This window comes from Mercenaria mercenaria, chromosome 14 (genome assembly GCF_021730395.1).
Source record: "Mercenaria mercenaria strain notata chromosome 14, MADL_Memer_1, whole genome shotgun sequence".
NCBI lineage: Eukaryota > Metazoa > Mollusca > Bivalvia > Venerida > Veneridae > Mercenaria > Mercenaria mercenaria.
Genome location: NC_069374.1, coordinates 53,998,893 through 54,013,359, shown reverse-complemented (window position 1 = coordinate 54,013,359; position 14,467 = coordinate 53,998,893). Strand labels below are relative to the sequence as shown.

General features: G+C 36.8%; 1 protein-coding gene across 2 annotated transcripts; it reads left to right on the top strand.

The window, feature by feature from the left end:
• The first annotated feature begins 374 nt into the window (after positions 1–374).
• LOC123527563 (uncharacterized) lies at positions 375–13,969 on the top strand. Of its 2 annotated transcripts, none has more exons than XM_045307114.2 (8): positions 375–1,042; positions 1,501–1,798; positions 2,561–2,728; positions 2,926–3,099; positions 4,118–4,270; positions 4,768–4,873; positions 6,443–6,564; positions 13,176–13,969. In XM_045307114.2, the coding sequence occupies exons 1-8, from the start codon at positions 432–434 to the stop codon at positions 13,464–13,466; spliced, it is 1,923 nt and encodes a 640-aa protein (XP_045163049.2). In that variant the 5' UTR covers positions 375–431; the 3' UTR covers positions 13,467–13,969. The 2 variants fall into 2 exon arrangements, with proteins under 2 accessions (XP_045163049.2, XP_053379493.1); XM_053523518.1 differs by lacking the exon at positions 13,176–13,969 and adding an exon at positions 11,352–12,038 and having other exon boundaries at positions 378–1,042.
• Positions 13,970–14,467: the final 498 nt, after the last annotated feature.

Below are 14,467 nucleotides of genomic sequence, written 5' to 3'. Positions count from 1 at the left end.
GTGCCGTTTGACAGCCGTAAAAAGTGCCCCCGTACTTGGGTACAAAAACCATGTTGCAAACGTGCGGCTATAGAACTGGTGACATAGTATTAACTGTTAGTTTGGTAACAGAATTCATGATCACCTATACCAGTATTAAGGTAATAGAATAGTACATTTGTCCTTGTTATTTTAAAAGATTTGCCGCAGAAAAGTCCATATTGTTTGGTGGTCTACATTTTCCATTTCGTCTTTATTCAGTAGTCGCAGCTGAACGAAGTTTTGAAAATGCTGGATGGTAAAACTCATCCACCATTTAAGCGACTAATACCGATGAACTGTAGAAATGCTGATAAAATTCTGACGTTGCCAAGAGTATCAGCTGACAATGTACCTTTACATGACCTTTTGATACAGGCTTTGTGTCCTTTTTCAAAGTCACTACAATCAAAATGTTTAAAGTGACGGTTATATTTCTTGTATTCGGAACTTTTGCCTGGAAAGTATTTGCAGAAAATGTAGATATTAGTGATGGAAGAGTGTCTGACATACATTCTACGGTCGAATCGTTATTTCGGAGGGTCGAGTCCTTACAAGTGAAGCAGGACACGCCATATATTCCGCCAATGTTCTGGCAGAAACATAGGGGAATGTGGGAAAGTGACGTCAGATTCTATTTTCATGGTCACGAAGAGCTATTTTTGTTCAGGGAAGCGTTCAGCATTTATGACGACAACATGTTCGCAACAGCATGGATTACGTCATGTTTGTTAGAGTCGTTTAGATACGGAAATGGTCCGAAGCCTTCCGAAGAAATGATAACCGCGGCAGTATTAGCCATAGAAGAATACCACAATAAGAATGTTAACTATTCTAATTCTTTGATGACATTCTGGCCTCAAAAGTACAACGAAACTTACAAAGCTTGGACTAGCTACCCGGTTAATTTACATCATTTCTTTGATCTTGCTGCTTCTTTTAATGCAACAACTCTGGAGGAAATCCTTGACAAGATCGGCCTTAAAGATATAGCAGAGATTATGGAAAGGTTACTAAGAAGCGAGTAAGTATTACAGCACACAAAAAGTTTCTTCTCTAGGACGGAAGTAGATTTAGTGAAAGAGAGCATTACGTGTCATTTTAAAGCGAGACGTGATTAACCGGTGCAACTACAGAATTTCATCTACGATCCAAGGAATTGATAGCACATTAATATCTACTTAGAACTCTTCATGCAGGAACACATAATTCCAAACATATTTCAGATTATAAGAGATATAATCAAGAATAATTCAACTCTGTGTGCATATTATCAAACATGTATAAGGTATTTGTACCCCTTATGAACCTCACATCAAACCGAATGCACTTTTTCTACTTAAGGGTCTATGCCGGTCAAAGAGTTCTTACACGCGTATACTTAACACAATTAAAATTCACGTTTTATATGCTAACACAATATTTGACATAGAGGGCATACAGTATTTAGCGCATCTCTATCAAAATTGAATATCTTTTCAGACGAGGATACCTCCACGCGTTCATGATCCCTCCAGATTTCGACGATACTTTTGTCAATTTGGGTCTTGGTTCTTTACTAGCGGAAATGAAAGAACATTTCCCCGCTTCGCATGCGCAATGGCAATCCCAGAATACAAACGTCACTTCCGTTTTCGACGCACTGAAGAAATATGCTTACAGACCAATGTCCTCCAACAAAGCGATAAATTCGATAGACGGTCGTACATACTTCTATCTGAGATACTTCCTTGAAAAGGCGAAAAATAATGGAGAGGACATTGCATTAGTTCCTACATGGGTAAGATTTAGTGTTTACAGACCTAGTGTAAAAACCTATCCATCACCGGGCCTAAGATTACAGTTATTTTTATCATATGTTTTATAAAGATACTGTAAAATACTGTAATTTTGCCTGCATTTCACATCAAAAAAAAAAAGAAGAAAAAAAAAAGAACACACAAAAGAATGAACCACACAGAACTATTACAGAAAAAAAACACCAAGCCTAATAAACATGGGATTTCCACCACCACGAACCAAATCACATGCGTATGAAGAATAGTCTCTTAATTGACGCAATAGGCAACACTGACCCTATAAAAATGTCATTTTGTGCATATTCTGACATTTTCATTCTATCAGATTATACATGTTCCAACTATTCCATATCTCTTATATTCAGTTATGCCATTTATTGCAGCCCTCATCAACATTCACCATTAAGCAGAGGAACTGTTTTCTTCCTTATTTTAAACCAAGGGCAACCCACTATAAGTCTTGTGCCAAATGTCACTTCATGCCTTCCCTATTCTTTACGTTGATATATGTATATTGGACAATACGATATGATTGATCTCCAAATTAAAATAAACGTTCTTTCCTATACAAACAAAAAATACATCACATACTTGAGTGTCATATATCTAAGAGTCACAATTCCTTTCTTTCCAAACATGTTGCACAAAAATGGTATGAAAATTTATCAAATATGCGTGCAACCTGCATTAACATCTTATAATGATATCTTATGAGTTCACTAAGTGCTTTACCATTTTTTTAGATCCAAGACGCTGATGAACTCAAAACTTGGGGACCGCGTGGAGTCAATATGCCACTGAATGCGAACAATATCGATGTAACTGTGGCGGCTAATGGGGTGTTCGGGACCACGTCCTCTATATTGAATGGTGTGGTCGACGCTAAGATACTGGATGACCCCGAAATACAGGTAATAAATTTATGTTAGATTAGATTTAAGCCAGCGGAAAGGAATGGGAATTATATTTAAATGACAATATTAAAAATATAAATGCATACGATGAAATTTGCGTTTTCGCGTTCAACGTATGAAATAATTATGTGCATGCACATGTCGTGGTCAAATTACTTATTCTTATTAAAAATATAAGTCACCATTTATTTTAGCAAATATACGTGAATACATCAAATCTGATAGCGTTCATGATAGAGACCAACTTCAGTTCACGCCATGACCTGGCACTACTTTACTACCCCTCAGCCATAGAGTTCTACTGGTTTGTTGCAAGAACATACGGGGAAATTAGGAGGAAGGAAAACCAAGGTCCTTTACCACATCCAGTAAGTAACAAGTATATTTACTAGAAAATATTTGTGTTGTTTTGTTCCATCTTCAATAGATAATGTAGTGAAGTGAAATTCAACCATGTTTTTTTCATGCATTGGACATACTCGGTACAGATCTAGAACGTACAAAGAAAATCGGATACGTATATGAGTAGTACACAAATGAATAAGTAAGTGGTCCAAAGGTAAAGACGGTTTACTAAGAAGTTAAATGCTATAACATAGCTAGGAGCGACTTGTTTTCATACACTATGAATCGATTATCAAAAATGATGTATAGAGGGCCGTGAAAATATTAGTTCGCGCCAAAAGGTTGTTATGCGTGCAGAACAGCATAGCTGACCAATCATAACGTGCTCTCTTTTACAAAACAAGCTTATATGCAGGGATAGACACCTGACTGGACACGATAAAGCAAACACGGAGTACACCACAATACAACGGATCACAGAGTACAGACGTGATACAACGGATTACGGAGTACTGTTACGATGACTGTAATGACATGTACATGCAAATATAATACATAATAGAACTATTTTATCAATTAAAACTAAACAAGGAAACTTGACTTTTCTACAATCTCCCTTATATTGTTGGAATGTCTCCAACATTCTGGAATGTCACAGATATTACGGAATGCCATTGTTGGAGCGTTTACTATTTCTGTTGCACTGTAATCTAATTTCATGACGATCTGACCTCATTAACCACATTTTCCATATTTAGTCTTCAAAAGTAAACACTACGTTCTTCAATCTGTCACCTATTTTCGCGAATTCAACTTAGGGTATCTCTTGTCAAAGTATATGTATCTACTATATTATAATAGTGAAAAGAATGCTATACACAAACTGCAAATTCTCGAGCATGTTTCCCAGAAATTTCGGTTATAAAGCTGAACAGCTTTCGTTTAAGTGTTTTTACATTTTATACGTAATATAATTGACCATCATGTTTATTCTTTTTTATTCAAACGACTATTGAATTATACCTGTACCGTATATTACAGATTTTAGAACATGTGAAAATCGTGTTAGACAAATCTCTACACGTGCATATGACGTCAGCGGTTCTGAACCAGTCACACATCGACAGCGATGGCAGTATGTACTTTGATGACTTTGTTGGAGACGGGGACTTGGATGCAAAGAACAATACTGTGGTATGCAGTCTATTTCTAAGCCACTTGCTTTCCTTGCCAGTATCATTACTTCCTTTTATGTTCATGCACGCGTTTATTCCCTTGACATCTCTTAAGCAAGTCTGAAATAAGAGAAGGCTTATAGATAAGCCAAGTCCGACAGACAGACCATTATTCAATAACATGTTAAAAATAAAGTTGAAAAAGACACTGGTAATGGTAGCCAGCCTACAAGATGATCATAGCAACGTTTGTAAAACGTTAAACTCTCGATCAATACTTTTGGATCTAGCTGATATTTTATAAGGATGTTGTAAACTTACAAATTACATCACTTTTAATGTGTAACTTACTAACTAACATGGCATGCAAGCATTTAAAAATTTCTTATTCCTATTGTACCGAAACCTAATGGCTATCTGAGGCGACTTCTTTATCTATAATCGGCACATACTGTTGAGCTTTAATTTGATATTGTTTGAGCATTCAGTTCGGGTAGTTGTTATCTATGGTTGCAGGTACGTGGTCAAGACCGTCTTTTCACTACGGGAATGGCCATGAATGCTCTACTTAGCACGTGGACAGTATTTGATGAAAATTCTAAAAAGCTCTTCTGGGAAAAAGGTAGTGTTTATATAGGATCATTTTGAAAGTTTAAAACCTGAATATTAGATTGTCAATATAGTTGTGCAGCCAAACGGGAAGATGGATGGATGGGCGGTGTCAGTTTTCTTTTTTCATTTCCGTTCAATTGCTTAAGTTTGGTTTGAGAAATTTAAATGAAAATTTGTGTGTTTATATAACTTAGATTAATATCAGTTATGACTGCAAATGGAACCAATGAAATCAAGGTCATGTATATTACTCTATGTTACAGAAGGTAGAAGAAGAAACAGTTTCTGCTCATTAATTGTAGTTTGATTGATATATTGCTATTAAACTTGGTCTACGTGTATCTTCTAGACAAACCAACTTTGGAATTTTATATGATATGGAATCCGAATGGGGTCAGTTTAAGGTCACCATACCTTAAATGCTCTATACATTTTAGAACATTCCATCGTAGTGCAGTGGTCTAAGGCTTTGAAATATGAGTGCAGCGGACATGTATTGTATTTAATCTTTGTAAGAGTGTAAGAGGTCTTTTTGTTTGGTTTTTTTTTTGTTTTGTTGTTGTTCTTGTTGTTTTGATATAAAAAGTGCAATTTATACCCTTATAAAGAATTAGACATAGTGATGCTGCATGGTATGTTGGTAGCTTTATAGTACAGAAAGATTGGGAATTGTTGGGTTTTTTTGGCCATTATGGTCCAGATCGCTGTAAGATTAAAGTCACTTACTAAAATTAGAGAATGCTTCCCTTGAAAAGCCTGTTTTTAAGGCAATTTCTACATCATTTTTTACTACATTAACTGATGAAGATTATTTTACAAAAATGTGTCATACTCGTGATATAAGACCACGAATGCTAAAACACTTTCAGTATCAAGAAGTGACAGTTGTGGCTACTTTCTGTTTTATTTGGTAAGAAATACCCTAAACTAAGAAACAAATTTTGTTCTCAGGAAATGACTTTTCTGAACAGTAATCCTCATATGAGCCGCGCCATGAGAAAACCAACATAGTGCTTTTACGACCAGCATGGATCCAGACGAGCCTGCGCATCCGCACGGTCTGGTCAGGATCCATGCTGCTCGCTTTCAAAGCCTGTTACATTTAGAGAAACCATTAGCGAACAGCATGGATCCTGACCAGACTGTGCGGATGCGCAGGCTCGTCTCTGGATTCATGCTGGTCACAAACGCACTATGTTGGTTTTCTCATGGTGCGGCTCGTATGTTGCATGTATGTAAATCAATGATAAATATGTATGTCACGGGTACCTTACAACTTAAATATCGTTTACACACTAAAGCGTTGAAAGGTTTGTTAGAGATTCGCGTTGGAAGAATATTCTTGAATATTGAATCTCATTTTGATTTGATGACAGTACACACAGTTTTTATCTAGACATAGTTAAGAATATTCAACATCGGTCTAGTACTGCCCAGAATTGTGTAAACGGTATCATATTTGTCAGGTAAGCGCGTTGTTGTTGTAAATATGCATATGCAATCTATATTGCTTTATTCTGCAGAAAACCTCAAAGGTGTCTTATATTATTTAAAAAGCCCGTATTAATTTCCGCTACAGATACTCCTCAAAGTGTGAAGGACGTGGTATCCAAGTCAGCCATGTTCCTGGAGAAAAACATATTCGGATTGTCTTATCAACCGTGGAATGCCTTTTTCTCAGGATCTGTTAAAGGAGAAACGGTAAGACCCTTGGTGTATTCATTCCTTTTCTAGATATGTATTGTAATTATGTGATATCCCGATATTTCAGGCGATATGTGCAACCCCATTTACCTCCCAAAAATATGTTTTCACTTGTAATTTTGATTAAAAATTCTCTCCATTCTTTTACATATTAAAAACATTTCGATATCTTATACACACAAAACAATTTGTTTTTAAATAAAATCTGGAAAGTAGATCCCTCGAAAGCACCGAGAACAAGGCAAATAGTGAAAATTGCAGACTCGGTTTGATTGAGTCTGTTCATGGACAGTAATGAAAAAGCAACACTGCCCACGCCCCCTAGCACCGGCTTAAGTCATTTTAGTCTGAATTGTAAGACATTTATGAAATATACCACTTTTAATTTGATGGAATCTTCCCGCTATTTTAATATAACGACTCCCCAAGGACCCTAGTGTTTTTCGAGAGTTGACATACTATTCTATCAACAAAACAAAACAAGCAACAACACTGTATTGAGCTTCTGAGCAACAATAAGTCTGAAGATCAGTAGTTGTTTTTTTGTGACACAAACACATCTTCGCCCTATTGTTTAAAATGTTCCTAGGTAACACAGTTGAATAGAGACTTATGCTACAACGTTCCTTCACTTTTCTATACCTTTAAACATCAATTCATATCAGTCAGATCCGAATTAACAGAAAGCCCTGGTCTTGTTTACTCTAACGTTTTATGTATGTGGCTAAGATTTAAAAATGACAACTCTTCTAGTTGCTATTACTGCCTTTATACCCAGGAAGGATCCAATTTGGGGAGCGCAGCCAACGCCTCATCCTAACCCCCATAGCCCGCCTCCTCTAAAAATAAATCTGGAGAGCATACTGTAACATCAGTCAGTGTAGATAAAATATTGGACTCGCTTCGCTCGCAATACTTTATTTCATTAGTAACTGCTGAAATTATTAGAATAGAACCATCACAGTCTATTAAAAAGCTATCAACCTGTTCAAAATGGGGAAGGAATGGGGATTTAAAAGATGATATTGGTTCAAATATTTATGTTCAAACTATGGCAGACATAAATCAGGTTTCACCATTTAAACACACTGGCCAAACTTTTTCCCGAAGGGCAAAACCCCGGACTAATTTACAGTCCTTACTAGTTCATCAGGGACAGAGCAAAATAGCATTTTTTAAATCCAACAAATACGGGGTCTAGATTACTTATGATAAGCTACTTCTGCTTCCCACGGAAAGAGATTATTGAAATCGTAATAGACATTGTCGGTTTATGTGAAGTCTTACTGTGAACATCGGATGCGGACTGTCTGTAGGGAGCGTTTCAAAACACATTTGAGCCGTGCCATGCGAAAACCAACATAGTGGGTGTGCGACCAGCATGGATCCAGACCAGCCTGCGCATCCGCGCAGTCTGGTCAGGCTCCATGCTGTTCGCTTTTAAAGCCTATTGGAATTGGAAAAACTGTTAGCGAACAGCATGGATCCTGACCAGACTGCGCGGATGCGCAGGCTGGTCTGGATCCATGCTGGTCGCACACACACTATATTGGTTTTCTCATGGCGCGGCTCATTTTATTTTTCGAATTCAGAGTAATAACTCCGCAAACATTATTTCGAGTGTTACCTTTTAGGAATTTTGCCGTTTTAAAATAAGTTTGCTAATTTGTAGGTATATTTTGGTCATTAAAATAGCAGTTATACTGTTGAACAAATTCAAATCATTTAAATTTTACACAAAAATATCTTTACTTAAATTTTTTTTATTTGCAAATTTTCCCAAATAAAACTATTTGTAAGAGCATTTTTTCTTATTTCACTGGTGTTGATGGCGTTCCAAAATGATGAAAAAGGACCTGTCTACATAATTTCTGTCTCTAATAAGGCGTAAAGAAAAAATTGTTTGTTTCCGGTATCCCTACCTACCCTAAATTTTTGGCCCGACCCTAAATGTTTTATGGCCTTGGAGAATAATGTTTTCAACATTTGTATTCATCTTTTTGACACAATATTTTTCGAAGTTTCCCTTAATTAAAAAAAAAAATATAAAAAAAAATAAAAAAAATCCGACCTACCTACCCTAATGTTTTTGAGCATGTTACCGGAAATAGACATTTTTAGGCCTAATGAAATATATTAATATCGTTATAATCATTCAACGTAAAATCCATAACTTATGAATAATTAGACATTCAACTATTCCTGAGACGTTTCAGTCAAATCACAAACAGTTTACTGGGAGAAGTAGTCCAAACATTTCTTTTTCACTGCAGTAAAATTAATAATGAACATAACTCCGGAAAAATATTTTGAGCAGTATGTTGCAACGATATACACATATTATTTCAGTAAATCCATTAAGGCTTCGATGAAATCTGGGCAGAAGGTTTGAAGTTGAATTACAGAAATCTCTTCATATACTTTATATATGGTAATCAAAGGGTCATTACTCAGTACAAGTCATTTAAATATGAACCTGTAATACATGCTCAGCTAGAATCTATACAGATCATTCCTATGACATTGTATTAAAATCCTGCTAATTATAAAGCAGTTTGGACAAATTTCATTCAAAAAATAAATATAAGGGACCCTAAGTCCACAACAAAATCCGAGGATACGCACAAGGCTTTATACATAGAGGATATTTGTTTGTTTTGAGTGAATATGGAATGTATCTCACTGAGAAGTGAGAAAATTTCAAATATTTTCGCGAACGCGTAGCGCGAGTGAAAATGTGAAAACTTTCTCACTTCGAGGTAATATATATTCCATATTCACGAAAAACAAACAAACTTTCTTTTTATTTTATGCTTAATTACGTTGAGATGTGCATTTTGCAATAAATTTTAAGACGCGAGAAACAGACGCGCGTAAACAGACATGATGTCTGACGTGTTTTGACGTTAGAAAGACGCACGGAGCATAAAGTTCCATTTTATTTTACTTTACAAAGTGCGACTACAATTTTCATCTTGTTTTAAGCAAATAAATTAAAATTCATACACACTGTACAAGTAGATCGGCATTTACAGTGAGTGATATAAGTGAGTGATATTGATTATATCCCACTGATAAAACACATTACAAATGTATTATCAAGTCTTTCATTATAGTCCTTTCCATGCGGTCACATGATCAATGATAAAATGTCTTTTACATATATAAAACTATTTTCCATTCGCGATCGTGCAACATTTTTCCATATCATGACGTGGAACGCTTTCATGTCGGACGTGGAATGTTTTATTAACGTTGTAATGAAAAGAATTGCGTACCGTCCATGGCGTCCACGCACACGTTGCGACAACAAGTCTACGTCATTTTCGTGAAAAATAATAATGCGCGTCAGTTTGATTTGTTTATTACATTATCGGAGAAATTGTTTTCGTATTTTTCCTGTCTTTCGTTTAACGATAATTTAGATATAAATTAATTATTTGACAAAGGATGTGTAATAAAAAGGTTATCAACATTGTATATGGATATATGCACTCGTTCTTTCGCGGATAATATTCACTCCTAAAGTCGCGCAATATTACCGCTGCAGAAGTCGTGCATATATCCACATAAGAAGTTAATGACCTATAAATATTGACTGGAAGGCGGAGCCAAAAACACATATTGACCGCCAGCTTTGATGTCATCACGGTTTGACATCAAAACAACGCGACGTCGTACATAATTTACCACGAAAAATGACCAAAGGCTGCAGATATTTGTATTGAATGTTTATACTTTTTAAGTAGGCTGGATTTAGTAATGAAACAATTGTTGCCTTGGGCTGCGCCCTCGATTGATACCGCTTTTATCAGGTCGATAAATCCACATATCGACCTAATCAAAAGGCAATAATTGTATAGTATTTCATCAGTTAGCATAAAATATATACCGGTATTATTTCTGTGAAGTTCAGTTTAAATCCTTGCAGAGGATTTTCAGAAGCTAAATCAGGCTATGTGAAGACGGACGGATGGACGCACATCTGACGAAAGCAGACACAAATTGTACCAAATGAAATGGGAAACATAATTCATGGAATCTATGTAGATTTACTATATTTTCTTTTTAAAGAAATCTTATTCTAAGTACATTTATATTTTGGAGAGCTCTTGATAAAACACTGTACCCATGCTTGGTTAAGGAACTCTAAGACTTCTAATGTCTTATGAGAACATTCCTATACTAATATTCATTTAAATTGTCCCATATTAAATTACCTCCTAAACAAGCATAGAACATAACCCAGACTCAGTCCTATACAGTCTGTATATGATACTTGAATGACGTTCTGTCATAAACATTTAGTCAGCTACTGTAAGAGTGAACGAAATACATGTATGTTTTGAGAAGACCCCCAGGATTTACAGCGCATTCACAGTTCATTGTCCACATCAGCTTATGCCGACCATGTCTAATAGCATGCTTGATTCCGGACAGCTAATTCACATTTGACCTGGGCGCCGTGCGATAAATTTGTCTACGATTTTCCTTACTGTTTTTGGGGTATCGCAGGTGGCTACGGGCTATGGCGTATGTGTTCACATTACATACGAGTATCGTGCCATTTTTGTGCAGGCTTTCGAGGGAAGGCCAGGAGAAATCCGTACGGACTGTGCGCGGAGATTATATGGAAATCGTGCAATTTCAGCGCAGTTGCCGTGCAGTTTCCGCAAGCTTTCCACGGAAATCGTACGGCGCCCGTAAGGCTTCCGTGCAGAGGTTGCGCAGAAAAGATACGGCGACGATGCATATTGACTACAGTGATATTTTATTTCTTTCAGACCTTTGCTTATTACCCCGTGAACCGTATAAATAGCTCAGATCCCAACCACTACGACCGGATGTTGGCGTGGGAAGGTGTTATTTCGGAAGACGAGTACCAAAACTTACTGAAGAAAAAATGGTTCGGTCGCCAAAGTCCGATAGATTTCCATGGTTACAATAGCTACCCAGATTACTGGCCGTTCTGGAGTTCAGAACCGTATACATATGTAACCACGATGCTTGCACTATCTAAGTTTTCCAACACCTATGAATCGAACACATCTTAACATAATAACGGCACGAACTAAATTAGACAGTCCATATGCATAGAGTGTGATCAACAAAATATGTCCTCTTTATCATTATGTTGTAACGAAACATCACAATGTATAGGGACAAAAAATTACAGATAACTCTCTATTTAAAGAAAAAAGAATGAGAATAAATAAATATTTTCTAAAGTGCTTCTTCTATTTCATACGGTTACATTGAGTCGGGGTTTCTGACTGGCGAGTCATTGTTAGAGACAAAAGAGGGTACTGTTCAACTTTTTGTCGTTAAATAGATATATTTTAGTAAACATTTTACTATAACTTCTTGGGTATTTTAAGAATGCCATGTCTTGAAATTGTGTGCACTTCCATTACGTACGTAATTAGATCTATACATCATTATTATTGCAAGAAAATTCAATGATCCAATAATACAAAAGAATACACCATTGAAATGGCATTAAAATGTCATTATCATTTGCTCATTCTGAAGAGGAACAAGAATACAGTTGAAGGCATCCAAATAAAAGAGGGGCGCCGCTATGTTGTACCATTGTATATCCATTACAAATAGCTTCTATGCCAATGCGTGTTCATGCGTCTTTAAGTCAGTATATTATAAAATGCAAGTTATTAACAACAGACCGACAAGAAACTATAATTTATATTGAATATTAACCCGTGCATTCAATATTTGATAACGAAGAACAGAGATTAATATAATGGATATGCATGAACTTTAAATATACTCCCGCCAAACAATCACTAAATGAAATAGTCGCAGCTGAGTCACGTGATGCTTTAGCCTCAAATATATCTTTTGCAAATGCTGAAGTTCGTGTTTCCACACATTTTTCTTGCTTTTCGTAAATGCACATGTGTAAATTTTTTGTGTCTTCGTGGTGAAGTTAATAATTCGTACCCCGTCCACTGTCCCTTCCCCAAGCCATTTCTATTCCTATAAAAAAATGTATATAAGTGTCACGAATACTCGTGAGCTCTGCATTTAAGGAGAGGGAGAATAGTGTCTGGAGCCTGCAAATATACCCGTGCACTAATTGACTAATAATTTGTCAGAGAGATGACAAAACACAGCTCTCGCCATAACTTCTATAATATTAGTGCGCAGGCGCATAGAGAAGCGCGAATATCGTGCCAAATGGTAATCAATAAAGTATGAATGAGGCCCTTCACCTTAGTTATGGGATGGTGAAATGAAATGAAAAGTGAATAGACGAAAAAATGAGACGAAATGGACTGATGGAAGGAACACATGACAAACAGATAACACATGACATACAGATACAGGATACACAAAAACATAGACTTGGGCACATGCATATTGTCCCTGTGACATTAGTATATGTATATCGCTAATGGGGCCCCGCAGAATTAATGTAAGTCTTTGTACTGGTATGGTACTTTTCCAAGAAAATACTCGTTCTTATTAATTCCTTAAAGCTAGAGAAAGCGGTAGTGTCGTGAAATGAGTAACCAAAACAGGGGTAACGCTTCAATCGCATATTGACTTATTTACTTACATAAACTGTGTCCTGTTTATCTTTCCAGACACATGCTTCCTACCCCGTGAACCGTATAAATAGCTCAGATCCCAACCACTACGACCGGATGTTGGCGTGGGAAGGTGTGGTTTCGGAGGAGGAGTACCAAAACTTACTGAAGAAAAAATGGTTCGGTCGCCATAGTCCGATAGATTTCCATGGTTACAATAGCTACCCAGATTACTGGCCGTTCTGGAGTTCAGAACCGTATACATATGTAACCACGATGCTTGCCTTATCTAAGTTTTCCAACACCTACGATTCAAATGTGTTTGATAATAATTATAACGTTTACTAATCCTTGTCATAATGGTTACGATTAATTCTGCCTTTGCGACCAGTGTAGATCATGATAAGCATGGACATCCGTGCAGTCTGGTCATGATCTTCACTATCCGCCATTCTGTCAGTATCTTTTCGGTAAGCACCCTTTTTAACAGTCAATGGTTTTGTCAAGATTAAAAGATGGACAAGTTCATTATAGAAATTTAGCTGGGTAAGGGGTAACCATTATTATGTCAAACTTAATACGGACAAAACCCTCCCCCGGACAAAATCCCCCTGCTCAGTTTGACCAAGACGGACTAGACCCCCCCACACACCTTTCATTTTTACCAATAATGTAAAAAAAAAGCGGTGTAGGGGATTTTGTCCGCCTTGGCCAAACTGAGCAGTGGAATTTTGTCCGGGGTGGGTAGGGGAAGAAGTGCCCTATATTCCTGTCCGACATGTATCTTGTATTTGCATGGAGTGCATCATGAAATATGAAACAAAAATGTATCCAATAAAATCTATCTAGCATATTTGAATCTTCTTTCGTTGTTTATTCTGCATAGGAGTTTCTTATTTTTGAGGCCTAAAAGTTGCAATTCAGTAAACAATGTTTTGTTACATGAGCTGCCAGCTGACACGCATTGTCATCTGTCAGCATACACCCGTCCCAGTCCCAAGGAATGGTCTGTGGCCTCGTTAAAGGTTTTCCTTAATAGTTTCGTCCAAATTCCCCGTGCTGAACGGTTTATTTTATTTAAAGTCGCCATTGGTAACGCATATGGACGACTGCTACTATTGTTTCAGTTGGAGGAAAGTTTAAGAGGCAAAAGCCACCTGAAACTTCTCTGACAGATATAAAGCACAAGTAAAAGGTATTCTTATCTTAAACTTAGTGTGTTTTTTTTTGTTTTGTTTTTTTTTTCTTGGTTTTTTTTTTTTTGGATGAGCGGTGGATCGACCTCACGGCCCTTGGTTAGTCAGGCAACACTACGTCCTCTCTAAAAGTCGGCGTTTGACCCATATACA

Coding starts and splice junctions, on each gene's coding strand:
- LOC123527563 (XM_045307114.2), top strand. CDS start 432: ATGTTTAAAGTGACGGTTATATTTCTTGTATTCGGAACTTTTGCCTGG. Junction 1,799..2,560: donor TTGCATTAGTTCCTACATGG/GTAAGATTTAGT, acceptor CCATTTTTTTAG/ATCCAAGACGCTGATGAACT. Junction 6,565..13,175: donor GATCTGTTAAAGGAGAAACG/GTAAGACCCTTG, acceptor TTATCTTTCCAG/ACACATGCTTCCTACCCCGT.